The sequence below is a fragment of the Brassica napus genome, chromosome A1, assembly GCF_020379485.1.
Source record: "Brassica napus cultivar Da-Ae chromosome A1, Da-Ae, whole genome shotgun sequence".
In the NCBI taxonomy this organism is placed as follows: Eukaryota; Viridiplantae; Streptophyta; class Magnoliopsida; order Brassicales; family Brassicaceae; genus Brassica; species Brassica napus.
Genome location: NC_063434.1, coordinates 8,754,371 through 8,782,074, shown reverse-complemented (window position 1 = coordinate 8,782,074; position 27,704 = coordinate 8,754,371). Strand labels below are relative to the sequence as shown.

General features: G+C 32.5%; 5 protein-coding genes across 9 annotated transcripts; 1 reads left to right on the top strand and 4 right to left on the bottom strand.

Annotated features, from left to right (window-relative positions):
- Positions 1 to 95: 95 nt before the first annotated feature.
- Positions 96 to 4,143, bottom strand: LOC106365557 (pumilio homolog 6, chloroplastic-like). Of its 2 annotated transcripts, XM_013804983.3 has the most exons (10): positions 3,968 to 4,143; positions 3,165 to 3,575; positions 2,094 to 3,079; positions 1,877 to 2,018; positions 1,684 to 1,791; positions 1,378 to 1,590; positions 1,154 to 1,264; positions 855 to 1,049; positions 604 to 775; positions 96 to 418 (listed from the first exon to the last, which is right to left on the bottom strand). In XM_013804983.3, the coding sequence occupies exons 2-10, from the start codon at positions 3,540 to 3,542 to the stop codon at positions 396 to 398; spliced, it is 2,328 nt and encodes a 775-aa protein (XP_013660437.1). In that variant the 5' UTR covers positions 3,543 to 3,575; positions 3,968 to 4,143; the 3' UTR covers positions 96 to 395. The 2 variants fall into 2 exon arrangements, with proteins under 2 accessions (XP_013660437.1, XP_048598158.1); XM_048742201.1 differs by having other exon boundaries at positions 1,877 to 3,079.
- A 2,429-nt stretch (positions 4,144 to 6,572) lies between these two features.
- LOC106360382 (glycosyltransferase BC10-like) lies at positions 6,573 to 9,109 on the top strand. Its single transcript, XM_048742187.1, has 9 exons — positions 6,573 to 7,048; positions 7,392 to 7,591; positions 7,782 to 7,853; positions 7,940 to 8,030; positions 8,126 to 8,206; positions 8,290 to 8,352; positions 8,462 to 8,584; positions 8,670 to 8,708; positions 8,785 to 9,109. Exons 2-9 carry the CDS (start codon positions 7,512 to 7,514, stop codon positions 8,920 to 8,922), a joined length of 687 nt encoding a protein of 228 aa, XP_048598144.1. The 5' UTR covers positions 6,573 to 7,048; positions 7,392 to 7,511; the 3' UTR covers positions 8,923 to 9,109.
- LOC106444734 (oxysterol-binding protein-related protein 4B) lies at positions 9,074 to 12,547 on the bottom strand. 2 transcript variants are annotated; one of them, XM_013886182.3, is made up of 6 exons: positions 12,304 to 12,547; positions 11,281 to 11,436; positions 10,370 to 10,618; positions 10,188 to 10,284; positions 9,621 to 9,918; positions 9,074 to 9,559 (listed from the first exon to the last, which is right to left on the bottom strand). In XM_013886182.3, the coding sequence occupies exons 1-6, from the start codon at positions 12,304 to 12,306 to the stop codon at positions 9,184 to 9,186; spliced, it is 1,179 nt and encodes a 392-aa protein (XP_013741636.1). In that variant the 5' UTR covers positions 12,307 to 12,547; the 3' UTR covers positions 9,074 to 9,183. The 2 variants fall into 2 exon arrangements, with proteins under 2 accessions (XP_013741636.1, XP_013741644.1); XM_013886190.3 differs by having other exon boundaries at positions 11,281 to 11,432; positions 12,304 to 12,527.
- Positions 12,548 to 13,562: 1,015 nt separating this feature from the next.
- LOC106375639 (oxysterol-binding protein-related protein 4B-like) lies at positions 13,563 to 16,868 on the bottom strand. 3 transcript variants are annotated; one of them, XM_022691047.2, is made up of 6 exons: positions 16,119 to 16,868; positions 15,725 to 15,847; positions 15,066 to 15,314; positions 14,668 to 14,764; positions 14,148 to 14,445; positions 13,563 to 14,059 (listed from the first exon to the last, which is right to left on the bottom strand). In XM_022691047.2, the coding sequence occupies exons 1-6, from the start codon at positions 16,176 to 16,178 to the stop codon at positions 13,684 to 13,686; spliced, it is 1,203 nt and encodes a 400-aa protein (XP_022546768.1). In that variant the 5' UTR covers positions 16,179 to 16,868; the 3' UTR covers positions 13,563 to 13,683. The 3 variants fall into 3 exon arrangements, with proteins under 3 accessions (XP_022546768.1, XP_048598131.1, XP_022546766.1); XM_048742174.1 differs by having other exon boundaries at positions 15,692 to 15,847; positions 16,249 to 16,864; XM_022691045.2 differs by having other exon boundaries at positions 15,692 to 15,847; positions 16,119 to 16,862.
- Positions 16,869 to 17,094: 226 nt separating this feature from the next.
- LOC125579000 lies at positions 17,095 to 20,921 on the bottom strand. The gene has a single exon (XM_048742180.1). The coding sequence runs from the start codon at positions 19,363 to 19,365 to the stop codon at positions 19,015 to 19,017; it is 351 nt and encodes a 116-aa protein (XP_048598137.1). The 5' UTR covers positions 19,366 to 20,921; the 3' UTR covers positions 17,095 to 19,014.
- Between the last annotated feature and the right edge of the window lie 6,783 nt (positions 20,922 to 27,704).

Sequence of the window (27,704 nt, the reverse complement as noted above, 5' to 3'; positions counted from 1 at the left end):
GCTGACTTTGTGGCATCTCGGGAATCTGGCTCCAGTCCATTTATGATATAAGTTACTCTATGTGGAATAAAAAATTTGTTGGCAAAAGATGTGAATTCATGGAACTAGGCTGTATAACGACTAGCATGGAATCAGTAATGATACTGTTTAGAAAAGTTCTGGAATTGTCTTTGATGAATCCACAAACCAGCTACAGTACTACTGATACATTTTTCAATATTTACCAACATGCCCACACAATCTACTGATACGTTTCTTCTTCACAACCAATTGCTTCCACAATGATTGTCAACTCTTAACATTTCCAATGCAGAGAATCTCCAGCTTCTATGAAAAGCCAATTGTATCATCAACTAAATCTCAGTCAGCCACTTGCCTTGAATCAGAAGAGCCATTCATCGCCTCGATTCTCGGCTTCCTGCAAAACAAAGAGACAGCTGAATGAAACAGCACCCGGCATATTTGATAATTTCTAGCATGTTCAGTCTTATGCACATCAGCACATGTCAATTGTGAGCGATCAGTTTTAGCATACAAATTCTATCTGACTCTGTACTTCACCCTGCTCTTTAGTTGAAGTTGAGGAAGTTAGTAGTACAGTACCTTCAGCAAAGGGCTGTTCTAAACGAGTAACAATATGTTTGCCATATGTGTATTTCTTCAAAGCAGAAGCGTGCATCCTGACTCGGCTGGACAATGCTGCACGCTGCTCAACAGTACACGTCTCAAATATCTTCTGCACCACGTAGTTTCCATACTGGTCCTTCATCATCATCTGTTAAAGGTTGCCTTACAGTTAATAATATCCTATCGGTTTTAGATAAAAATGTATCAGGTTTTGTCCATTTGCTCACCAATAGACTATCATAGCTCTCGTCGGGCCCTGCAATCTCTTCGATAATAAGGTCCCGCTCAATTCTGCCACCATGCTCCAGGCACTTCTCTATAACATTTGATGCAAATTTGTGTAGGCTAAGCTGCACAATGTGCCCTGATAGTTTCCTCACGATTCTCTCACGTTCTTTAGATGTCCCTTTCTCCAAGACATGCTGCCAAATAGCAACACTGGCTTTTAGTGGTGATTGGTTGTCATACTGTGGGATTTTGGTTTATTTCAAATTCGATTACAAAAGATTTAAATGGTGTGACATACCTGTGTGACATAATTTCCATATTGGTCCTTGGAAAGGACGCATACAGATTCCAGTATCTCCTCGGTGATGAACTGACACTGATGCTCATTTGCGCAACGCTCCAGAAGCCTCTATACATAAGGGAAAAGAAAAACGTGAAGATGAATTGTTAATAGAGTAATAATGAGAGAAACTAAGATAAGGAGAAGGAACAAAACAGTCGTTTAATTGATTTTCTTAGTACCTGTATGACACGGCAGCCATAAGGATGCATAGAGAGCGAGGAAACTTGACCACGGAATGCAGCTAACATGAATCCAACTCTGTCTGCAGAGATATTCTCGATGCATTTCTGGATCACATGGTTTCCGTTTTGGTCTCGAACACATCTCATGACCTGTCCGTCAAGTTCACGTGCTAAACGAACTCTCTGATCAGGTTCTATGACATCAAGAGCCTAAACACCAGACCAAATTAACACCCATCAGTTAACCATTTAAACAATTTTTCACAAGCCCCAGACAAAATGTATAGTAGTGACTTTTTGTACCTTTTGTATCACTCTACAACCGTACATCTGCAGACTAAGTGGTACTATCTGTCCCATGAGTTGATCAGCGAGTTCCTTCCTCTGTGATGGGTTTCCGTATTCGAAAAACTGAAACAGATATTTCAAATAATCAAGAAAAGGGATACTTTAACAGACAAAGCACTGTAAGACATAAGGTCAAGTAAGAACAGACCTTCTGAATGACATAATTGCCAAACACATCAGTCATAAGTTTGCAAGCATGTGGGAGAATCTCCCTAAAGACAGCTGCTTTCTCTTCTGGATTACAATGCTCAAGCTTTTGCTGAATGAACCGGCTCCCGTGCTGATCCGCACTGAAAAGAAAACAGAAGGTTTTAGTAAAGTTAAATTGAGAAGAAACCAAAGACAAAGACTCGTGAAAAACTTGCCTGAACTCAACAACGTGCCCTGTGATGTCTGATAAACCAAACCTCCTGCCTTTTCCAGACTTCAGCTCTTCAAGAAAATTGCACAACCTCGGACCATTGCCATGTGGCTGCCACCCAGGATATGATGCCTCTACATAGGGAAGAGAGCCGGGTGAAAGAGGAGCACCGGGCTGTGCAGGCAGATACTGCACCATAATGCCCATATTTGGCTGAACTCCATGATAACTAAGACCCATTCTACCCATATTAGAGTTACTCGGCGGCCCCCTTATTCCCCGGACAAACTTCTGAGGCTCAGGACCATTCTTATGGTACCCCCTAGGAGGCTCCATCTGCCCGAATGGCTGTTGACTGTACTGCATATACATAGGATCTGGAAACGAAGGCTGGCCCTGTGGAGCATAGAACTTCTGAGCATACTGCATTTCACCTCCCGCACTTGGACCGACAATAAGCGGAACGGAACCATGTGAAGGGTATCCTCCAGGTATGAACTGTGGGTGTGGGCTCATGTTAGTGTAAGGTCCATAACCATATTGAGGAGAGTAAACAGGAGGAGACTGCATGTTGTAGACTTGCGCTGGTGAAGTCACGTAAGCCGTTTGAGTTGGAACGTAAAGCTGAGGAGGAGGCTTAAATCCTGGAGACTGAAGCACATGTTGACCATAAGGAAACTGTCCGGTCCCGTTAACCGCATGATAACTCATTTTGCCGCCACCTTGAACCCATGTTAGATTATTTTGTTGTTGAAAAACCTGCCTTTCTGGCCTTGTATTCCTTGGCTCTCGAGGGTATCTGGGCGTTCCAGGTCCAGATATGTTGACATTCTTCATCTTAGAGATGATGGTTGACTCATCAGGAGTCTTCTCAGTGACAGCGGAAGCTCTAGTCACTACAGCAGCATCATCTGATGTCTCCGAGACATTACCACTCTCATCCGCTATGTTCATTTCACCAGTTGAAGAGTTAGACTCACTACTATCATCCTGTGACCAAAAGAGATTCAGATGTAACTTATCAAAGGCCTTGGAGCATAAAAAAAACATGAACTTGGAGAAGAGTAAGCCAAACCTGTCTCAACTCTTCTTCCACAGCATTTGTCATATCGGAAAAACTAATAACAGATAGCTGCTGAGAGCTTTCATCCTCAGACACTTCCTTGTGAGTAGAAAGTGCACCTTGGGACAAGTGAACTGGAGACTTAACTTTATACAATCTACTACCTACACGATTGTCTACGAACTGATGATACTGAGCAGGGTAATAGACAGGTGGAGAAGGTGTGCGGTTCAGGTTAGTATAACCGGAGCTGCCCTGCCGTGACAATAGATTATCAACGGCTCGAAAAGATCCCTCCATGCTCGGAGGAGCACTTCCACTTCGGTTAGGAACAGAGTTAGACCATCTCTCATTGCTCCCAGACATTCTAATAGGATTCTCAGTTGCCATTTGCTTAAAAGGTTGTTGCTTTTCTTGGTTACTCTACAATAAGAACAAGAAGGGAGATTTAAACAAACTAATCACCAAATAAAGCAGAAGAGATACATGGCTTGTAATAATAATAATTAAAAAACACTTATTTTCCTCAATTATATACATTAAACAAGGAAAAATCAGCAGAAAAAATAAAAATAATTCGAAATCGAGTAGTTTAACAAGTGTAGAAGTGAAAAAGTGAAAGCAAGAACAAAGCTTTAAAGACTATTATGACATATCTAGTAGAGCTCGTCGCAGAGAGAAAGAGAAGAAACAGAGTGTATGTAAGTAAGTAGTACGGAAATGAAAATGAAAATGAAAAAAGCCCTAGCTTTTTACTTAACAAGCAGAAGAGAGTGACGAAGGAGAGAAGAGGTTGAATGATGATTCGTTCTTACCAGGAAGGGAGGGGTGGAATCCAAAGGAATTCACTGTTAACAAACCCTAGATTCTGCTGCTACTTTAAGTCGTGAGAGAGAGAGAGAAGAGAGGAGGGTTTCTTCTAATAAGAACTTTAAAAGTGACCTTCTTTGGCTTGGTCAGTGGGATTTTTTTATAAATGTTTGATTTTTTCCTGATAATGGCAACAAAAGCAAAATAATAAAAGAAAAATAAAAATAAAAATGTGTATTTCCACCCATTGGTTTGGTCCTTTCTTTTTCCGCGAAGTTTGTGGAGTTTTGACTTTTTTTAGCATATTCTCGGTTAACCAAAATGTTGGTATAACTATTACTTGTATTTTTCATTTATTTCGAAATGTTGTTATAGAACTATGGATTCAAACGGTCACGAACCGTTCTGCATAGGCATGATCATTCGGGGTCCCAATCGGGTTTCGGTTTTATCTATTCGGGTTTTGGTTTTTCGGGTTTATCAAAATCAACCCTATTCGGGTTATATAAAAGTTCGGTTTGGGACCGGTTCGGGTTCTATCGGATTCGGGTCGGGGTTAGTAAATCTTCAAAGAACCGGTATAACCCATTGTATTTTCGGGTTCGGGTCCCAATCGGTTCTTCGGTTTTAAAATACCTGATTTGTACCTATTTTGTAACTAAAACATAAATGAAATCGGTTCTTTGGATTTAAAATACATGATTTGTACATATTTTAATAGCCAAAACATAAGTAAAATCGATTCAAAAATAAGAAAAAACATCAAACGTGATCATTCAAAATCAAGCGAAAGATAAACATAGTTAGTGATAGAAAGAAAACCATATAAATAAAATCATAAAACAAAAAATAAGTTCTCATGAAATGAGAAACATTATTCAATAATAACATAACCAAAATCTAAAAACTTCACGCATCAACCGCCACATTCCACTATCAACCTTCATGTAACAGATAATTATTTTAGAAGTTCAATAATATCTTAAAGTATTTTGGATACATATTAAGAATTAAGAGCATATTTGATAGAAGTTCTTTTTGTGATTTTAAATGTTTCGGGTTCTATCGGATATCTATTTAGGTCCGGGTTCGGTTCGGATAATACCCATAACCCAATATACCAAAAAACATGATCCATTCGGTATTTATGTCGGGTTCAGATCGGTTCGGATTCATTTTTATCGGATCGGATTCGGTTCAGATTTTCGGGTTCGGTTTATTTGCCCAACCCTAATTCTGCACCACACCACCGTGAATAATAACAAAAATCTCTACATAACTATTACAACCACACATTATCATTCGGAACTTATATATGAACGAGGAAAAAAAGACTTAAAATTAACTTCTTCTTCTTCAAATACAGTTAACAGAATTCAAATATCCAAAGGTGGTGGTAAATTAAAGAACCACGCCAAACGAAATCTTAACTCAAAATACTATTTTACCAAAAGAAAAAAATACAGTTAATATAACTAACGTTTTTTTTCATTGTCATTGACACAGTTAGCTTTTTGTTACACAGAGTTGGCAAAAGTTGAGACCTTTCCACAGATAAAACCCAACGCTACAATCTTCGGTCAAAAAAATAGTTATAAAACACAAGAAGAGCAATAACAATAACCACTCATTCACCACTCAAATGAAATTCATTAGACCTTTAACTATAGCTGAATAAGAAAAGCAAAACCTAATGTTCAAAAAAGAAAAAGGAAAAGCAACACTTGTGCAAACCCTGGAGACATTATCGATTTCATAGTTTGGGGTCAATTCTGAATAGCATTCATACCTTTTTCTCTTTCGTTGGATATGACCATATCTTCCGTGCCATATTTCCATCCAAGGTTATGGAAACCATACTTCATTTATGGTTATTGCATTTTGGGAAAATAAGTGTCTGCTTGTTTTTTTCTATAAAATTATTATCGACCTAAACAACTTCATTAAATATACTGATGTAGTGGGGACTGATCCAAAGAAAGTACACCTCAAGATTTCAAGTTCGAGTTTTGCTGCTCAAGTGCTAGGATGAAAACTAATTTTAGTAACACGTTCTGCTTCCTGGCCCAATATGAAAATGGGTCTAAGATCCAAAGCCCATCTGAACTAAGAAGTTTTTCATTTTGGTAACATGTTCTGCTTATTGTCCAAGGCTCCAAGCAGAACGATAGGTCATGCGTATGACAGATTTCCATTTTACGTACAACTCTTTTCTTTGATGGATGGATCTGTATATTTTTGGCTCCTGATGATCAGGACACTTCCTTTAGTACGTGAGACGCATTCCTGTTTTGGGAAACTGCTTCAAAAGTCTCTTTTTTCTTTTGAACGCAAAACTGCTTCAAAAGTCAGTCTTAGTTTTGTATCAACAACAAACTTCATTTGAATAATCTAGTACATCAACAGCAAACTAAACTAATTTAGGAAGCAGTATGAAAAATAAATAAATAATGTCAATAAGCAGAAACGTCGCCGTCGTGGAAGGAACAACCGGCGACTGTCCTTAGGAGTTTAGTGCGATGACAGAGCTAAATTCGTTTATTTATATATCCACTTGCAGAATCTTATTTTTCTTAAAAAAATTTAAAAAGGTTCCAGAGTCGTGAAGCCAACTCAAATCCAACACAAAATAGAAATATTTGGAGAATATTTATTGACTAGTTTAATAACAAAATATTAAGAGAAATTATTGGAGAAACTAGAAAACCTGTATTTAATAATGTTCTCTCCTTGTTTCGAATTCGATCACTTAAGACTTGTTTTTGATTCAGCAAAAAGTCTCTTCATTTCTTTATATAAGAAAAGGCTCGAAATCGTATTGACATTAACAATAAACATGTGCATGTACTTTAAGTTTTAACAAAATTAAACGTCTTTACTTAAAGCTAAATAAATAAATAAATAAAAAAGCTCTCTTTTGATTTCTCTCTCTTTCGACCTCCCCTCTCATATTCGTTGAATCACTCTTCTGGGTTCTTTACTTTTCTTTCCCTAGATCAAAGTCCACTTTTTCTGAGATCTGGGTTCGGACAAAGACTCTGTCTTTCTGCATTCTACCGTTTTTGATTCAGCTCGATACTATCCAGGTAACTGCATTTTGACTCTTTAGTTCGCTACAGTGTCTCCAGTGTTAAGTAAGTTCATTTTAATACTTTGCTGGAAAGCGAATCTGAGATTTGTAGTTTTTGATTTTTTAGTTTGGTCGGAGAACTTACTTAAAACTTTGTTAAGTTCGTACGTGTGAGAGAGAGAGTGATAGCTAGGAGGAGTACTAAGGAATGTCCTGGACTTTCCCGAATCACGGGAACAACGTGCATTTTTTATTGATTGCTTCTTCCTAAAGGAGTCTTGTTCTTTAAAGATTAGTTTGAAACACTACTTAATCTCTCCGTGTTTTCCGGTCTTAATTTATAATCTGGTGTTGTGAAGGGTCATGAAGGGAAGTTCTCTATTTACATCCACCCGTCAAAGGAAAGGCCAGTCCATATCAGCCGTCACTTTTCTGATAGGGAGATTCATAGTGATGAGGTCACTTGGGGGAGAATCTCAATGGTTGATGCTGAGAAGCGGTTACTTGTTAATGCTCTTGAAGATCCTGACAACCAACATTTTGTTCTTCTTTCAGAGAGGTAATGTGTAATACATTTGAATAATAAAACTGAATAAAATACTGAAATTTTTAATAAAATAAATCCAAAAGAAAAACGTATTTAAATTCAATAACCTACATGTAAATATGTAATGATTCATTCTTGCTTGAGTCATCAAGGTTTTCTTGCACAAAATCAAAATCACATCAACTTGATTTTTCTTTTGCAGTTGTATACCGTTGCATACTTTTGACTACACCTATAGATATTTGCTGCACTCCAACGTCAGCTTCATTGAGAGGTACATTAATCATTTAAATCAAAAGAAAAAAAAGTTTTAGAGTTATCCATTAATGACACAAGCTTCAATTTTCTATGTTTCTCAAGTTTTGTGGATCCTGGACCACATGGTACTGGTAGACATATGGAACACATGTTACCTGAAATTGCCAAGGAAGATTTTAGAAAGGGTGCTCAGGTAAAGACAAAGCTTCAATCTCTAATGATCATGTAGGTCTGAGTTAGTATGTTTGCCACCTTTATGATGTAAATTTCGTCTTTTCTTATGATCAGTGGTTCACAATGAAGCGACAACACGCTATTATAGTGATGGCTGATGGTCTCTACTACTCAAAATTCCGCGAGTACTGTGGTGTAAGTTTATCCTTGTTGATAAAGTTTTCAGTTCTCTTTGTTCTGAGGTCTGATTCTGACAAGAAAATTTCTGAAAATTTCAGCCAGGGATAGAGGCAGACAAGAACTGTATTGCAGATGAACATTACTTGCCAACATTCTTCAGTGTGAGGATATTCTTCTTAACATCCCTCCCACATCTTTTTGCAATCTTTCAAGCCTTCTTGATGCTGAAACGTTTTCTTTATTTGGTGGATCTTCTTCTTCTTCTTTCAGATGCTTGATCCCATGGGGATCTCCAACTGGTCAGTAACGTATGTTGATTGGTCTGAACGAAGGTGGCATCCAAAGACTTACACAGCAAATGAGATATCATTAGAGTTCATGAAAAATGTCACGGTAATGTTTTGAAACGCAATCTCTTTGAAAATTAGTTTTCACAATTAGTTTCTTATTCTGCTTTTCTTGATTTGCGCTTGTGCAGTCTGAGGAAATGAGTACACACGTCACAAGTGTGGGAGAGGTATGCTCTTGAAACTTTCTTTCTCGTTGCCTTCTGTTATCTCTTTCTTTCTCACTTTTAATTGTGGTTTTTGAAGCATGGAGATGAGCTGCATTGGCCTTGTACATGGAATGGGATCACACGGCCTTGTTATCTGTTTGCAAGGAAGTTTCATCCTGATGCTCTTGACACATTGGTCAACCTCTTCCCTAACTACACAAGCACAGCTTCCTGAGAGATGATTCTTGAGCCGATTCTTGGACCTGATTATATTCTTGGATCTTTTAGATACTGTAAATTTTCTGGAAAAAAAGCTGAAATGATTCTTGGAAATTGATGTTTCTTGGTGAAACTGAAAGCCGCTTATACGCAATTAGAGCAGAAAGTTTTGGTTAAAAAAGAGTTTTATTTTGCGATTTTCACTTTGGTTCAGTCTCTATCAATAAGTATATGTTACATGACATAGTAGTAAGCTTAAAGTCTTGAAATCTTGATATCAGTTCATGATTTCTTCTTGTGCTTCTGTGATGACAAGTGGAGCCCGAGGAACCGTTGGCTGTACTGGTGTGCAGTCCCAGTCTTTACCGTTTCTAACCACTGAGAAATGCTTGGGAACCCATGACTCACCAGAAGCCTCTCTCTGCTTCAGAGACTCTCTCTGTCTGTCCTCTACAGCTTTCTTAGCTTCTCTTGCTCTTTCCCAGTCTTTATTCAGTATCTTTTCACTTACTTCACTCCACACCATCGCAGACTCGGTCTCCGTTACCTCTTTCAGATTCTTCACAGTTGGAGGTTTGAGTCCTGAGATACTCTCCTTAGCATTGTATATAACTTCGACCTCACCTGTCTTCAGATTTTTGGCCATTACCGTTCTGAAACATTATTGGATGTTAGTAACATTACAGCGTATAATGTTATGATTCATAAACTTGCCTATCCCAGTGGCCAAAGATGTCGTAGAGCTTATCTCCAGAGGAAGTCAAAGAGATCTTTCCTTTGATTGATCTATTGTTGTTGCCTTTGAATCTTTCGATGAAGGAGTCAGAGATCAAGTGTAGTTCAGCTTCATGATCAGTCTCTGGACACTTTATTTTGATTTTTCCGGTCCAGTGAGCTCCAGGAGCAGGTAAGAATCTTACAACAAGTCTTGGTTGGTCCATCTCGTAAGTCTCTTTCCGATTCAGAAGCTTCATTGTCCTTTTGCCCTTTACTTCAACGTCTACGTAAGCACCTTATTAACCATGAATACACGCATAAATTAGATTTAGACTTAGATTTCTTAGCCAAGACGTAATGTTTCACTTTTATAAAAATATGTATTATAGTTGTTTGTGTTCATTGACGGTTGTTTTCAGATTCTTTAGAACGTTTTAGGATCTTCGTCTTGTTGTTGTTCAATTCCGGTTTGGTTATCCATATCACATTCGTAGTAAAATAGCCGGTTGTTAAAAAAAAAAAACGGTTGTTTTGAGATACTTGAGATGAAAGAAAAGATCATACCACGGAACTTAGGAGTGAAATATTGACACCATGTCACGTCAATATTTTCATTCTCGTGAGTCGCATGAAGTGCCGACACTGGAGGATGATGCGAGACCTGAAACATAACAAGTTAACAACCAAAAATATTTGACGTGACATGGTGTCACTATGTGTTAAGATTGCAATAAATAAGGTTATACTTGTTCGGTGAGGACGTTGATGTGACCGTGGGAGACGTGGTGAGTCTCGCCAAGAACGGGATTGTACGGTGACATGCCAAAGACTATCGGACGGAGTGTGGAGATGTTCCACATCACCACCGACTTGAGCCGTTCAATGGCAAGATCACGACGGCTGCATTCTCCCATGAGATCCTGACCGCAGAAGCTGTAGATCATCTCGCCATAACATTGAAGTTGTGATCTTGGTTGGTTCAGCTGAGGTGGCAGCTTTACGTTCAAAGAATATGATTAATAAGATTTCTTTTGGTGTATGATTAATAAGTTTTAAAGGAAAAAAATCGTAATCATAATTTTCAATGAATGTGTTGAAAAATGACGTGATATGTATAAAATATAAATGTTCAGCTGTTATACAGAACGACAATTCATGATTTAATATTTCAAAAGTAAAAATCTAAAAAGGATGAACAATGGGAAATAATGTAATAAATAAGGAGGGCAAAAAAAATGGTTCCTCAGACAAAAAAAAAATCCTTTAATAATTAAAACACACACAATTTCAGCGTAATTTTTTTAAAAAATTTTTATTGTATAAAATGCTATTAAGTTTAGATATAAAACATACTATAAAATAAAAACATTTAGAATATATGTATATTTTATTTTGTTCTTAAAAAATATTTTGTTCTTTACAAAAAGAACTTATAAAAACATTTCGAAAATTACACTCTTAATACTATGGATCCCGGGGCGGTATTGTCTTCATAACTGACTGGGTTCACTGTCTTTCATGCATCATGCCTGCTGCCTAGCTACTACTAATTATGGATATTTTATCAAATTATAGTACTAAAACTAGTAATCATAATTCCAGTGGTTGCTCTGTAATATATCAATAAGACTCGTTTCAACAAGTTTTTTGTTTGAACCTGAAAATTGGTGAGATCAGATCCAAGGCGGACGTTCTTGAAGAGGCTAAGAATCCGACGGATGCCATTGGAGGCTGCGTGCTCAGAATCTTTATCATCTTCCAACGCAAAAGGTTTGGCTATCACAAGGTTCTTTCTAGTTTCTTCTTCTTCTGTCTTTGCACAACAAAAACCATTGAATCTATAAGTTTAATTGAACCTTAAACTCCTGGGCTCCAAATGACTGTTCCATACACGATTTAGCAGACAGAAAGTACCAAAAATGGTTGTATATTTGTACAGTCCGCCTCCTAAACTACATATATAGTAAGTATATACATCCGGAGCCATAACTAATATCCGGAAAATTGATGTTTAAATGCTTCAAATTAACTAACCATAGTTCCTCTACACTCGTATAAACCCTTGATCATATATATAGTCCAAAAAAGTTTTATCTACGTTTCGTCTTAAATGGTTAGATTCAAAAATGAAATGGATAGATAATCAATATGGAGAACTCAGAGCCGGTTTTGAGATATTGAAGACTATATAAGGAAGAACAAAAAAAACTGGCCACTCTAGATAAAAACGAAGATATAAATTGTTATAAGATGAACCCTGGTGGCCTATGAACAGATTCAAGTAAAGATACTCTAGTACCAGAGTAAAGGACATTTATAAAATTTATGGCAGAAACTTTTATTTAACGGAATCGGCTGGAAGCCTGAGCTTTTTTAGCTTGCCCCAAGGGCCTGCACTGGGAGAACTATCAACAAAAGATAATATATAAATTAAGATTACGTATGTACCAAAAATATGCTCTCTATAGTTACTAGATTCAGGTTTGTGGGTTGGGTTGTAAACCGATAGATAAATAATGATATCCTATATAATTAGGTTTTGCAATCTTTAACTGTTGGAATTTTAAAAGTGTCTCAAGATTACAAGTATGCATGACCCAAGCAAAACCCAAGTGTGTGGTAGAAGAATATATGATCCTGTGTTAAATAAAAAAGATAGAAGAATATATGACCCACTTACCATCAGAAAAGTTGTTGCTGAGACACGATATTTCTGACTTTTATGGATGAGATTTTTTTTATAGAATGAATGGTGTTAATAAATAAAAAAGCAAGAAGTACAATTTTATGAAACGATCAGAAAAACTCAAAAAATAAAAGTGAAAATCATGTTCATCACAGTACACAAAGTGATAATTCTGAATCTGGTTTGCTCCTTTTATATAGAAGTATATGTAGGAATATGTAAACACAGAGATGATAGATAAGAAAAAGAGTTTGATAAGCATTAACTCTGGATTCAGAGGTGGCGTTGGTCGTTGGATCAATCACCCATCATAACATTTATTATCTCATCGTGGCCGTTTTGTGTAGTGCTTACTGCTTAGGGGAGTGGTCCAAGATGCTCGCTTCTTTTTTTGTTGTTATTAACTTGATTTTTTGAATGTTAAGGCTGGCCTTATGCTTTAAAAAGGTTCCCCCACATTTAGCTAATTAATAAATTATGGAGATGAAAATCTGTAGAGATTTTTTTTTTACTTACCACCGAATAGATAGACTGGATCTTGTAAGTCTCTAATTTCCTTACAGCATATATAAATTTTATAGGGGAATCATATTATTCTTGTACATATATAGAGGGTCCTTGTACATAGAGAATCTTTGTATGCTTTGTACATTGAGTCCTTGTGATCTGGTATAGTATAGACCAGAAGTATATAGAATCTCCATTTTGGTTTAAAGGCTTGGTTTAGGTCTTGGTCATGTTTGTATTCTATCAATTCAGAGTCTTTGCTAATTAATGAGAATGAGATTATCTACTCATATGGCATCAGAGTAACTCATCTCTAACAACTCCTCAAAAGATTTTCTTTGTAGATTAGGTGGGTATATTTGTTTATTTCTGGGTTGGGTACAGTTATTTTAGTTTTAGACTTTAGTAGAACTACGATTAACGGTAACCAAAGTCATTTGAATTCGACTAGAGTTTGGTTTGGTCATGCCTTTTATTTTAAATGTGTAAAAATTGACAGAATAAATATATAAATTTGCTATATGGTTTTCTATTTATACTCTAATTAACCTTTATTATTATTTTTTAAGCTTTATGCAGTCACTACTAAACCAGTCTCCTTTGCATGTAGAAGTAGCAATACAATGTTGGTGAACCACATAAATATGTGTTTGTTTCTACGTTTCTATTCGTTATTGTTACATCCATTGCAACACTTGAGGGAGCTGAAAGCCAGTTGCACGCAGTTAGACAAGAAAATGGTTAAAAAGAGTTAACTTTTCGATTTTCCCTTTGATTCGGTCTTTACCAATAGGTTTGTGTTACAAGGGAATATGGGATTGTAGTAACTTAAAGCTATCATCAACACAAAGTCTTGGAATCTTGATATTAGTTCATGATTTCCTCATGTGCCTCTGTGATGACGAGTGGAGCACGAGGAACAGTAGGCTGTAACGGTGTACAGTCCCAGTCTTTACCATTTCTAACCACTGAGAAATGCTTGGGAACCCATGACTCACCAGATGCCTCTCTCTGCTTCAGAGACTCTCTCTGTCTGTCCTCTACAGCTTTCTTAGCTTCTCTTGCTCTTTCCCAGTCTTTATTCAGTATTCCTTCACTTACTTCACTCCACACCATCGCAGACTCGTTCTCCATTACCTCTTTCAGATTGTTGACAGTTGGAGGTTTAAGTCCTGAGATACTCCCATTGGCATTGTAAATAACCTCGACCTCACCGGTCTTGAGACTTTTAGCCGATATTGTTCTGAAACATTATGAGATGTTAATGTTAATTACATTACATGTTAATATGTTCCTAAGAGTTGTAAGGGCTTTATGGTTTATGTTTTCACCTGTCCCAATGACCAAAGATGTCGTAGAGCTTACTCCCAGAGGAAGATTCAGAGATCTTTCCTTTGACTGCTCTATTGTTGCTGCCTCGGAACCTTTCGATGAATGAATCGGAGACCAAGTGTAACTCGGCTTCAAGATCGGTCTCTGGACACTTTATTTTCATTTTTCCAGCCCAGTCAGCTCTCGGCACGGGTACTAGTCGTATAACTAGTCTTGGTTGGTTCATATCGTAAGTCTCTTTTCGGCTCTGAAGTTTCATTACTCTTTTTCCCTTTACCTCAAGCTCCACATAAGCACCTTGTTAACCATGCAGAGACGCAGAAATAAGATTTATAATCAAGATTATTAAACCGGATACATAACCATGATAAAATAATTGGAATATGCGTCCGCTATTAGAGCAAACCAAATGATTATTCAAATTTGGTTGTTGTTTTTTTTCGACGGATTATTCAAAATTAGACTTAGTTTTGGGATAATTTGGATGTTGTGCATGTAAATAAGAGATAATAAGCATACCACGAAATTTAGGAATGAAATGCTGAACCCACATAACGTCAATGTTTTCTTCCTCGTGAGTAGCCTGAAGTGCAGACACGGGAGGATGATGCGACACCTGAAAAGTTAACGATGTAAATACGATGTCGATCTCACAATTGTTCCAAAAGTTCAATCGATGTTTGCATTTAAAACTTTTTTTTAATGTTTTCTAGTATTGATGTTTGTTAAGTCGCATGCAAAACACAAGACCTATGATGAATCATAACTTCATACTGAGATAAATGCTTTATTCGTATGATATTTGTATAGAAATATGTGTACTTCTGAAAATAGATAAATAATTGATGATTTTAACAAGATGTTCTCTTCGTAAATTTAACAAGTTTCTTCATTATTGTCATAAATATTGATTATACTTGTTCAATGAGGACGTTGATGTGACCACTGGAGACATGGTGGGTCTCTCCAAGAACGGGGTTGTACGGAGCCTGTCCAAAGAGTACAGGACGGAGTTTGGAGATGTTCCACGCTACGACCGATTTGAGCCGTTCGATGGGAAGATCGCGACGGCTGCATTCCCCTAGCAGATCATGACCACCAAAGCTGTAGATCATCTCGCCGTAACATTGAAGTTGCGATTTTGGTAGGTTCAGCTGTGGTGGCAGCTTTACGTTCAAATAAAATAGTTAATATTAACATTTAAAGGAGAAAATGCATACTCATCATTCTAAATGAAATTTATGGTTGAAGAAGAATGAATTCGTCAGGAAAATGATGTGATTTGTACGGAACATATAATTTTCAACTGTTAGAAGTCTTAGAGAGATTAATGCTGCGACCTGGACACATAGCATTATAGACTAATTAATACCTTGATCTTTTTTTCATGCAAAATATCTGTTGATATTCTAAACTATATATAAGCATATTTATCCTAACACAAACTTTGGTTTCTGCCTTTACTAAAACTTTCTTTAACATTTTTTAGTAAGATGATAGCAATAAAAGAACTATCACTCCATCAAGTTCTAAAAAGTTAAACCTGAAAATTGGTGAGATCGGATCCTGGGCGTACATTCTTGAGGAGGCTAAGGATCCGACGGATGACATTTGCAGCGGTGTGCTCAGAATCTTTTTCATCTTCCAACGAGTAAGGTTTGGTAAGTACAACGTGCCTTCTAATTTCTTGTTCTTCTGCCTTTAAACACATTAAAATCAAGGAGTTTTTTGTTAAAACTTTATCTGTACTTCCTTCAAATTAACCACCATTTCTCACGTCCAAAAGCTGTTCAACATGGTTCTCCCAACTCATATCATCATATATAAATATATATACCCTAGCTTATATATATATATGTACTTCAAAGAAAAAAATCTAGTTTCATCTTAAATGGCGCCTGCTAACAAAATGACATGATTAAGATCGAGATGTATATATGTAAAAGAAAACAAATATTAAGAGAACGTACCAACCAAATATTCTCTGCGCATGTTTTCTGGTAATAGAGAGTAGGAACTAGGTGGTACATTAATCACTAACAGTTGGAACTATTAAAACTAAAAGAAAACTAAGTATGTGATAGAGTATCATCCACTTGCCATTTGAAAAGGCGTGGAAGGGAAATGATATTTCTGACTTTTGCTGACGAAACTTCGTTTTCTGAATGAACGATTAAAAAAAAAACTAAGGTGTTGTATTTATGAAATCAAAACGAAACTGAAGAGCTCAAAAACTATCGTGTTAAACTACTCTTCATATATCACATTACCCATAGTACTACTTCTAACCTTTTGCTCCATTTATATATAAACATAGTCAAGGACATGTAATTAGAGAGGTGTTAGAGAAGGAAAAGAATTGAATGAGCATTAACTATAGATTTGGAGGAAGCGTTAGTCGTTAGATCCCATCTTCGTATCATTTAATACCTCATTATTCGCTTAAATCATACGTAGCCGTTTTATGCCGTGGTTAGGGGAATTCTTTTAGACTCTTTATTTTAAGTTTTAACTTGTTCTCGAATTCGTTTTACGTTGACTCATGAGTTTTAATTAGGGCTGGCATAATACTTAAAACATGCTCTAATGCTGAACTCATTAGTATTATGGATCCATTACAATACATAACTAGATTTTGACCCGCGCTTTGAAAGCGCGGGTTTATTTTCTTTTTTCTTTCAATTGAAATGTCATATTTTCATATATTTGTGTTTTATTTTATAAAAGACTTACACTTTTATCTTTATTTATCGTATTTTATTTTAAATGATTATTTATGTTTAAAAAATTAAAATTTATTTCTTTAATGAATTAAATTGGTATAACTCTCATAAATTAATTTTATTATGTGGTTAATATTTTAATAAAAAAATTATATACTTTTAATAAAGATTTATACTTTTCAATAAAAAATTTAATTTTTTTTATGAATGTTTAAATTATATTAAGAAAAAACAATTAAGGATAGTTTAAAAAAAAATTATTTGAACTTGGACTCAATGGCCCAAAGGAAAAAAAATGTGAGAATTTGATCTGATTTCTTAATCGGCCCAAATGGCCCAAGAGAGATCTGATGTGGGCTGGATAAAAAAAAGACCCAATATAAATGTGTTATTAAAATTACTTGATTATCTTTAATGAAACATGCAATGTTAGTAAAGAAAAGGCAGGCTAAGGTAATTTTTAAAATATGATCCTGCTTTAATAGTATAGATTTTGTAAATATCAAATCTGTTATATAGAACCGGATATATTATTATATACAGAATCGGATAACTTTGCAAGGGGTAATGTATTTACTTTTGATCATACTGTATTATCGAATCTTTTTTAAAAAAAATCTTCTTAGTAGAATCAACTTTATATAGGAACAAAAAAAAATTATAGGAACAAAAAAATTTCGTTATTGGCTGGCGAGGGTTTTCATGTGTTTGATGCAGTTATTTCGATATGTCTATTGGTTCGGTCAAGTTATTTCGGTTTACCTAAAATGTTGAAGATTAGTTCTAACCAAAGTCGAGCTCGATTTTACTACATAAGTCGACTGCAAAGCGTGGGAGGAAGCTCAATATCAACCTGTTAGGAAAGACGTTAACTCATAGTTGCAAGGCTTTATCTTTCCGGTGGATCAAGCAAATAGCCTTTGTATTGCACGGATGTTACGTGAAAACAAACAGAATTTTGCGTTGTATATATCTATCTATATATATAAAAATATGTTCGTCTCACTCCTGCTTTACCACGTCATAAAGTCGGTTCCTGACAAGCTGACACGTGTCCGGGTTAGATGATACTCACCGTTTCACTTAATCACAACTATTAATGAGTTTTTTTCTTTTTATTAATAAATATTTTAGATCAGTGTTTTGGGCTTAACATAATTGAGTTTCTGGGCTGTAGGGTAACACATGAAGGGGTCCCATATAAAACGGCTTTTTCTCCAAAAATAATGTCGACGAACGAAAGACAGATCTACTGCGTTTTAACAACTCCGGTTCAAACCTACAGCTAATGAAGATTTGCTGCACCGGCCACGCTGAATTCCGATCAAGGTCAGTTGGAAGGTGTCGTATTTGGCTGTTCGATTCCACTTCTTCTACCTTTGGTTGAATTTTGGAACCGTTATGGAAGTCGGTTGGATTCATGCATCCTCATTGACTATCACGTTAAATCATATAATGAACTCTCTCATTAAAATATTTTAACTCAAATATAACTAATCTTAACATAAATAATCCTTCGAGACCCTAAAATTCTCAAAACCCATAAACATTATCATATACTTCTCTTAACAAAATTTTACAAAACATACATACAAAGGGAATATACAATTACATCACAAAAAAGAAGCATGAATTACTTTAGGAATGACTTCGAGTTTTGAATCATATTCGCAAAAAAAAAATCTTAAATAAGTTAGTTTAATTAAGAATATTATAAAACAAAACATTTGAATTAAAATAAATATTAAAAATATAATTTTATTTATCAGAAAATAGTGAAATTTACTGTCATTATAATTCGAAACAAAAAAAAAAATTATAATGATCTCATAAGTCTTTCATTATTTTTTCGTTTATAATATTTTTTAATCTATCATAATTTTAAATTACTTCATAAATTATTATAAAATCACTTTTATTATAACTTCTCGCCTGTAGGGCGGGACGGCCCTAGTATATATATATATATATTTTTTTTTTATTTATTTATTATTTTTGCTATAGGACTTTATTTTATTTAACTTTAACAAAAAAAATAATCATTTTGTTTAGGTAATAAAAAATTAAAAACTAAACTATGTTGATTGACCGAATAGGATATTAACGCGGCCTATTTTGATATGCTTTATTCATTTGTGGCCATCTACCGTTTCTCAGGGTACGAACGAATCGAAGGCAAAACCATTTTGTTAGCCAATCTAGAGAAATATTTCTTGCAACGTATATATTTCCATTTCCGCAACTTCAGCTTCGCTGGAAACACAGAGTGCTTTGGCTCTTCGACCGAGATGGATGGCTTTGGGAAGCCGAGGCTGAGCATAGCCGGGGGAGGACTGAGAGGAGGAATCATCTCCGTGGTCTGAGTATTAATTGGAGTCCCTGGCTGCATTTCCCACTTGAACGGTACACCCTCCGACCTCCGCTGATAGTAGTATCCGATCGATGAGTTTCTCGACACTGATGGCGATCCTTTCTTGCCTATATCATTCTCCATGACAAGCACCAATGATCCTTATGGTGTTTGAGTTATGCTATATATGTTCTTGATTCACTATATGCGGGTTCTTGGTTTGATGTTTTTGTATGAAGACACAAGAAGAGACTGAGGGAGAATATGTTAGAATTTTGGGAATTATGAAATATATATAGTGATATTCTTGTCCGGCAGAGAAGTTAGAAACACAACATGTTATGATAGATCAAGTTGATTTGTAATATTGTATTTAATTACTTGCTGATGATGTATATTGTAAGTCTGTGTTGAGGGTTTTTGACTTTGTACAATAGATACTATTGCTTAATACTTCAATGACTCTTGCTTTTACACGGTCAAGGTACCACTTTATACTACATTATCACGGTGCATGTATCCAATTCACATGGACTCGTATATATGAATGGGAATAGATGGATGTGTATTATATTATCTTATTTAGATATATGATATTTGGTCAAATCTGTGTTAACTTTGATACGAAGCGCACGTTAGTTACTTTGATGTTGGACGGTTCATACGCGCATGTGAGGGCTCAAACCAAAACTCTAAAGAAACGCCAAACTTTGCGTCTTCTTTAATCATCAGTTATCTACGTTAGCACTCATCTTGTCATCAATCGCTTACAAACGGTATCACACAAAAAAACTAACACGAAACTTTTAATAGTAAAGCAAGCAACCTATAAGATTATTGCAAGCAAAAAAAAAAAAAATTACTGCAAACAAAAATTATTACTGCATGCAACATAATCACGTATCTTCCTCATATTAATTTGTGACAGAATTTGCAATAAATCCGCGACAATCTGTTCCTTTTGTCAGTGACATGCAGTGTAATGTTTGCGTTTGGTAATGTCAAACAATTAATTTACCCGGTTTGAAAATGAGAATCTTAAAGATATTGGAGTACTAATATCAAACCATATAATATGAAGTAAAATACCCCAATAAGAACCTATCGTCTTTATGTTAATTTGGGTATGGACGGTCTTCCCAATCACAGGATTCGGGGCTTTCAATCATGAAAGAATCAAAGCGAACAAGTCAAGTATCTTTCGCTTGAGGATAACGTTACCCTTAAGCCTCATGGTCTTAGTTTTTGGAGCATCGAAGGGATGTAACCCCATTCATCAGCTGGTATGAAATCTAGCAGAGGCTAGAACTTGATCCGCAACATCACAGTAGGACTTGTCCTGTCTTGGGATCTGGTACCATTATCACCATTCATGCTCACACACCACCCAAAAAGTATTGGGTCTTCTTTACTGGGCTTCATTTAGTCATGGGCTGTGACTCATAATTCGGAGGTTTAGCTTTTAGCAATAAAAAAGATAGATTTGAACTATATGGTTAGATATTGTGAAATGTTATATAGATACTGTTTGGTATTTGAATTGATGTGGAAGAAAATGAGTATGTAGAAATGATAAATGATTTAGGGGCTGTTAGTGGAAATTGAATTTATAATAATTAGAATTTTCAAGTCTAGTGTTATTAGCTTAAGATTCTTACATATTTATTAAAAACTAGGGATTAACCCGGGCTACGCCCAGGATTTTTATTTTTTCTAATTTAAGTTGTTAAATTATTTATATTTAGGCTATGATATATATTTATATAAATGTTAAATGCATGTCATAATTAAAATTTATTTTTAAATTTTAACACGTTAAATTAACATATTTTTTACTATTTAAATATTTTTTTGTAATTTTATTGGCTATCTAGTTATCATATTTAGCAAAACTATCTTTTGAGTGTTGGAATAAATGTTTTAGAGATTTTATTAAACTGCAGTGTATTTTCGGATCGACTACATGCTCAACATTCGATCGATCCGTAAAAAGATGGTCGATCTCCTTGGCCAGGTAAGTACAATTTTAGCAAAAATATCTTTTATTTTCAAATATTAAGTATATAACTATTCTTTTTAATATTTTTTTAATTGTATTTTTTGATTAAATTATTGTATTATAATGGTTATGTAAATATTTTTTGTGATGTTTGAATTTGTGTTGTTCGTATACTTAACTTAGATGATATTGATGTTTAATAATTTATTATTTTCTGGAAATAGAAAATAATGATATATCAAAACGTATCTAATACTTGTTAAATGATAGTATAATGTAAATTACATCCATTATTTGAAAATAACCATTTTTATGTTTTTATTTTTATTTTAAATCAGAAATTATTTTTATTTAAAAACATTATTCATATATAATATAATAGTTTAAGTTTGGAAGATTAATATATATATATAAATTATGTATATTTAAAAAAAAAAAATTAAGATATTATATATTGAGTATCTAAATAAAAGCTGAATTTCTTATCTTGAAATCAGATATTTATATTTTTTGTCTTCATGTTATACTCACCAATCCATCATTGATATTTATAACTCAGTATGTTTTTAAAAAAACTTAGTTTTAAGTAATAAACGAATTTAATAAATTAAATTCATCACCTATAATGTTCTGTAAACTATATTTGAAAACTCTCTAAAATTATATTTTAAGCATAATATTATTATTATTTAATTTAAGTTATTTTAAAGCATAATATATTTAATCTTAATGTAATTTCCCATTTTTAAAATTTGGTATTTACTTATATTATATATTTACTTATTATTTACTTTTCTTTATATTGTGTATTTCTATTTCTTATACTTTCTATTTACTAATAATTTTATATTTTAAGATTTATTTACATTTTAAGATAGATGTTTAAATACTAATGTACTTTTTCCATTTTTTTAAAATTGAGTATTTCATTTTCTTATACTTTATATTTACTTAATATCTATATTTTAATTTTAAGATAGATGTTTAATATTTAATGTACTATTTCCATTTCTTAAAAATTGTGCATTTACTTATTATTGTATATATAATTCGTATATTTATATATTTATAATATTTACTTATTGTTTATTTTTCTATATATTTAGTATTTCTCTTTCTTATACTTTATAATTAGTTAATGTCTATATTTTATATTTTAAGATATATGTTTAAATCTTTACATATTTTTCCATTTTTAATGTAAAACGGCAATGTTTAATAGAAGAACTTGGACAAATAGTCAAATAGTTCTATTTATGTTTTTTTTTCTTTTTTTTTTATAAAATGGTAATGTTACATTATGAAGATAACCCGTTTTTTTTAGTGAACAATGGTAATCTTACATATGTTTAATGTAGTTTTTCCATTTTTATGTTGTATGTTTACATATTATTGTTATTTTTAAATGTAAAATGGTAATTTTGCATATGTTTAATGTAGTATTTCCATTTTTTATGTTGTATGTTTACATATTATTTATTATTTTAGAAATTATATATAATTTGTTTTTTACAAAATAGTAATGTTACATTATGGAGATAAGCCGTCTTTTTTTTTAGTGAAAAATGGTAATCTTACATATGTTTAATGTAGTTTTTCCATTTTTTACGTTGTATGTTTACATATTATTTTCTTAAAATAAAAATGTAAAATGGTAATCTTACATATGTTTAATGTAGTATTTCTATTTTTATGTTGTATGTTTTACATATATTTATTATTTTCGAAATTATATATAATGTTTTTTGTTTTTTTATAAAACGGTAATGTTATATTATGGAGATAAGCCGTCTTTTTTTTTTAAAGTTAAAAATAGTAATCTTACATATGTTTAATGTAGTTTTGCCATTTTTTTATGCTGTATGTTTACATATTTTTTATAATTTTCGAAAATAATAAAATTAAAATGTAAAACTATATTTTATGCCACGTGTCATCTTTCGAGATTATATTATATATTTACTTATTATTTATTTTTCTTTATATTGTGTATTTCTATTTCTTATACTTTCTATTTACTAATAATTTTATATTTTAACATTGATTTACATTTTAAGATAGATGTTTAAATATTAATGTACTTTTTCCATTTTTTTAAATTGTGTATTTCCTTTTCTTATACTTTCTATTTGCGTAATATCTATATTTTACATTTTAAGATAGATGTTTAAATCTTAATATACTTTTTCCATTGTTTTTAAGTTGTGTATTTCTTTTTCTTATATTTTCTATTTATTTAATATCTATATTTTACATTTTAAGATAGATGTTTAATATTTAATGTACTCTTTCCATTTTTTAAAAATTGTGCATTTACTTATTATTGTATATATAATTCTTATATTTATATATTTAGAATATTTACTTATTATTTATTTTTTATATATTGAGTATTTCTCTTTCTTATACTTTATATTGAGTTAATGTCTATATTTTATATTTTAAGATAGATGTTTAAATCTTTACGTATTTTTCCATTTTTAATGTAAAACGGCAATGTTTAATAGAAGAACTTGGACAAATAGTCAAATAGTTATATTTATGTTTTTTTTTTTTTTTTTTATAAAATGGTAATGTTACATTATGAAGATAAACCGTTTTTTTAGTGAACAATGGTAATCTTACATATGTTTAATGTACTTTTTCCATTTTTTTATATTGTATGTTTACATATTATTGTTATTTTTAAATGTAAAATGGTAATTTTACATATGTTTAATGTAGTATTTCCATTTTTTATGTTGCATGTTTACATATTATTTATTATTTTCGAAATTATATATAATTTGTTTTTTTACAAAATGGTAATGTTACATTATGGAGATAAGCCGTCTTTTTTGTTTAGTGAAAAATTGTAATCTTACATATGTTTAATGTAGTGTTTCCATTTTTTATGTTGTATGTTTACATATTATTTTCTTAAATTAAAAATGTAAAATGTTAATCTTACATATGTTTAATGTAGTATTTCCATTTTTATGTTGTATGTTTTACATATATTTATTATTTTCGAAATTATATATAATGTTTTTTGTTTTTTTTATAAAACGGTAATGTTACATTATGGAGATAGACCGTCTTTTTTTTTGAAGTGAAAAATAGTAATCTTACATATGTTTAATGTAGTTTTTCCATTTTTTATGCTGTCTGTTTACATATTTTTTATAATTTTCGAAAATAAGTAATATTAAAATGTAAAACTATATTTTATGTCACGTGTCATCTTTCGGGATTATATTATATATTTACTTATTATTTATTTTTCTTTATATTGTGTATTTCTATTTCTTATACTTTCTATTTACTAATAATTTTATATTTTAAGATTGATTTACATTTTAAGATAGATGTTTAAATACCAATGTACTTTTTCCATTTTTTTAAATTGTGTATTTCCTTTTCTTATACTTTCTATTTGCATAATATCTATATTTTACATTTTAAGATAGATGTTTAAATTTTAATATACTTTTTCCATTGTTTTTAAGTTGTGTATTTCTTTTTCTTATACTTTCTATTTACTTAATATCTATATTTTACATTTTAAAATAGATGTTTAATATTTAATGGACTCTTTCCATTTTCTTAAAAATTGTGCATTTACTTATTATTGTATATATAATTCGTATATTTATAATATTTACTTATTATTTATTTTTTTATATATTGAGTATTTCTCTTTCTTATACTTTATATTTAGTTAATGTCTATATTTTATATTTTAAGATAGATGTTTAAATATTTACGTATTTTTCCATTTTTAATGTAAAACGGCAATGTTTAATAGAAGAACTTGGACAAATAGTCAAATAGTTATATTTATGTTTTTTTTTTCTTTTTTTTTTATAAAGTGGTAATGTTCCATTATGAAGATAAACCGTTTTTTAGTGAACAATGGTAATCTTACATATGTTTAATGTAAATTTTCCATTTTTTTATGTTGTATGTTTACATATTATTGTTATTTTTAAATGTAAAATAGTAATCTTACATATGTTCAATGTAGTATTTCCATTTTTATGTTGTATGTTTTACATATATTTATTATTTTCGAAATTATATATAATGTTTTTTGTTTTTTTTTTATAAAACGGTAATGTTACATTTTGGAGATAAGCCGTCTTTTTTTTTTTATGTGAAAAATAGTAATCTTACATATGTTTTATGTAGTTTTTCCATTTTTTATGCTGTATGTTTACATATTTTTTACAATTTTCGAAAATAAGTAATATTAAAATGTAAAACTATATTTTATGCCACGTGTCATCTTTCGGGAGAAATTTTTTCCGCTGATGTGGACGCCCTATGGAGCCTCAAAAGATCCCTTTTATTAGTAGAGATTTATTAAAAACTAATGTCATTGGTTTGATGATATTATAATTCTATACAAAATCTTTGGTTATTAAAAATTAGATTTTTATGATTCTTTAAATCTATTAAAATAAGTGTTATTGGGAGTTGTATCTTAACTTTTTAACAAACAAAATTTTGAAAATGCTAAATATGTGTCCCTTAGATTTTTAAAATCATTATAATACTTTATTTTCATAGATTTTTACACTATACAAAATTCTTTTTTATTCTTTCCAAATTTAACAAATCTTTCAATTTTTTAAATCAAACAAACTAACAAACTCTATAGAAATCTAAGCTCCATTAACAGCCCCTTAGTTACATGGTCTGGTGCAAAGGCTTTTTCGGTTTTAGTCTTGCCATGAAACTTGAGCTACCGTTTTCGTTTGAGCAATGTATTACTGACAATTTAAGATTTTAAGATGTCTTCGTTAGAAGTAAAAGTGTGAGTACATATCAAATAAAATTAAAATAGGTTTAAGAAGTCTTGTAGTTTTCTCAGCTTTTCCGACAAAAGCCTAGTGAACATGCATCACCTCCAACTCACTTCTAAATCAAATCTTCTTTTTATTTCTCACCAAATCCCAAAAAGGTATTAACAGATATAAAATATATACTCTTTTTAGGTATTTTCTTGTACGCAATTATCATTTCATGACATTAAACTTTATTAGTTTGTCTCTTTTAGAACTTCAACTCTCATTATGTTTGTGGTAATGCGACTAGAGACATCCAAATCTATCCATATCATAGAATAGCATGTTCACAAGATTACTTTATTATCTATGAGCAATATAATCACAATTTAATTAATATAGTCGATGGATAGATCCAATCTGTTTGTCAATCAGTTAATTAGCAGAAGCATATACTTTGTTTCTTAAACAAAATAATATAAAAAGGTGACACCACATTCTGACATATTTTCATATGGACGAGTCTAGTATTCCACAATGCTAAAAAAATCCAAAAATCAACGTGTCAACAATCAAATGTTTGGCTTTAAGGGTAAACAACTCGTCTTGTGTTTTTGTACTTTGACATTGACAGGGCACTGATCTTCGGACATTGGTCTTATCCAATGGGAGATCCCTTTTAACAATGATCTATGTTTTCTAACTCTAATCTAATTCAGTTTAATGGAGGATGAATTAGGTATAAGTTGAACTAAGTTAAAATACTAATAAGTAAAGACAAAGAAAGTTATTAGTTAATTGACCATGTGTGATTTCATAAGGTGGTGGCCTGAATTGATATACTTATACAAAAGAAATGACAATCCATTACTTGATGGTTCTGTGATAATTGAGTGTGTGTGATTTTGCAATGGAGTAACCTTTAATAATGAACTATTTAAGTAAATAGCGTTGGTATAACACAATAGACTATAGTAGAAACCAAAAATTGGAACTCTTGTCTTTTGATGAAAAAATGATCTCTCTCTCGAATTAGTGATCATGGTACGTAATCAAGTCCACGAAAGAAACACTAGTAAAATCAATCGATATCATTTCATAGCCTATAGTAGCGAGTCAAGTTCGACATTGCAATGGAAATATTCTTATTCAAAATCTTTCCAGTTCTGTATCTAGAATCTTTTTCTTCTACAGTCAATATTCATCTTGTTCACGTCATAACAAAAATAGGCGTCTATCCACAAACACGACATGGAGTGAATATGAATAACATGTTTGTAACTCAAGTGAAGTAGAGCTTTACTCGCTGATGTCACTGATAATGGATGGTTGGTCACGTCGTTATATATCATACATCTTCCACTTGTGTAATAAAGTTAACTTATAATCGTTCATTTACTCCATAGGTGTGATCAGTTTACAAACCCATGCAATAAAACATTAATTTGATCTTATTTTGGGTTAGAATTTTGAAATATTTGGGCTAATTATCATCCCAAGCCACTAAATGCATCAGAGTTTGAATCTTGGTCTTTTAGACATACTCAAGAGACGATTATTCCTGTTTTCCCGTAATAAGAAAAATAATCAAAGAAACTAAAAACTAGAAAACCAAATTCAAATCCAAAGTCCAACCAAAACCAAAGCCAGATTTGAATAGATGAGAGAATATGATCATTTGTGATTGACCTAGTAGCCTACTACATCCAAATCTC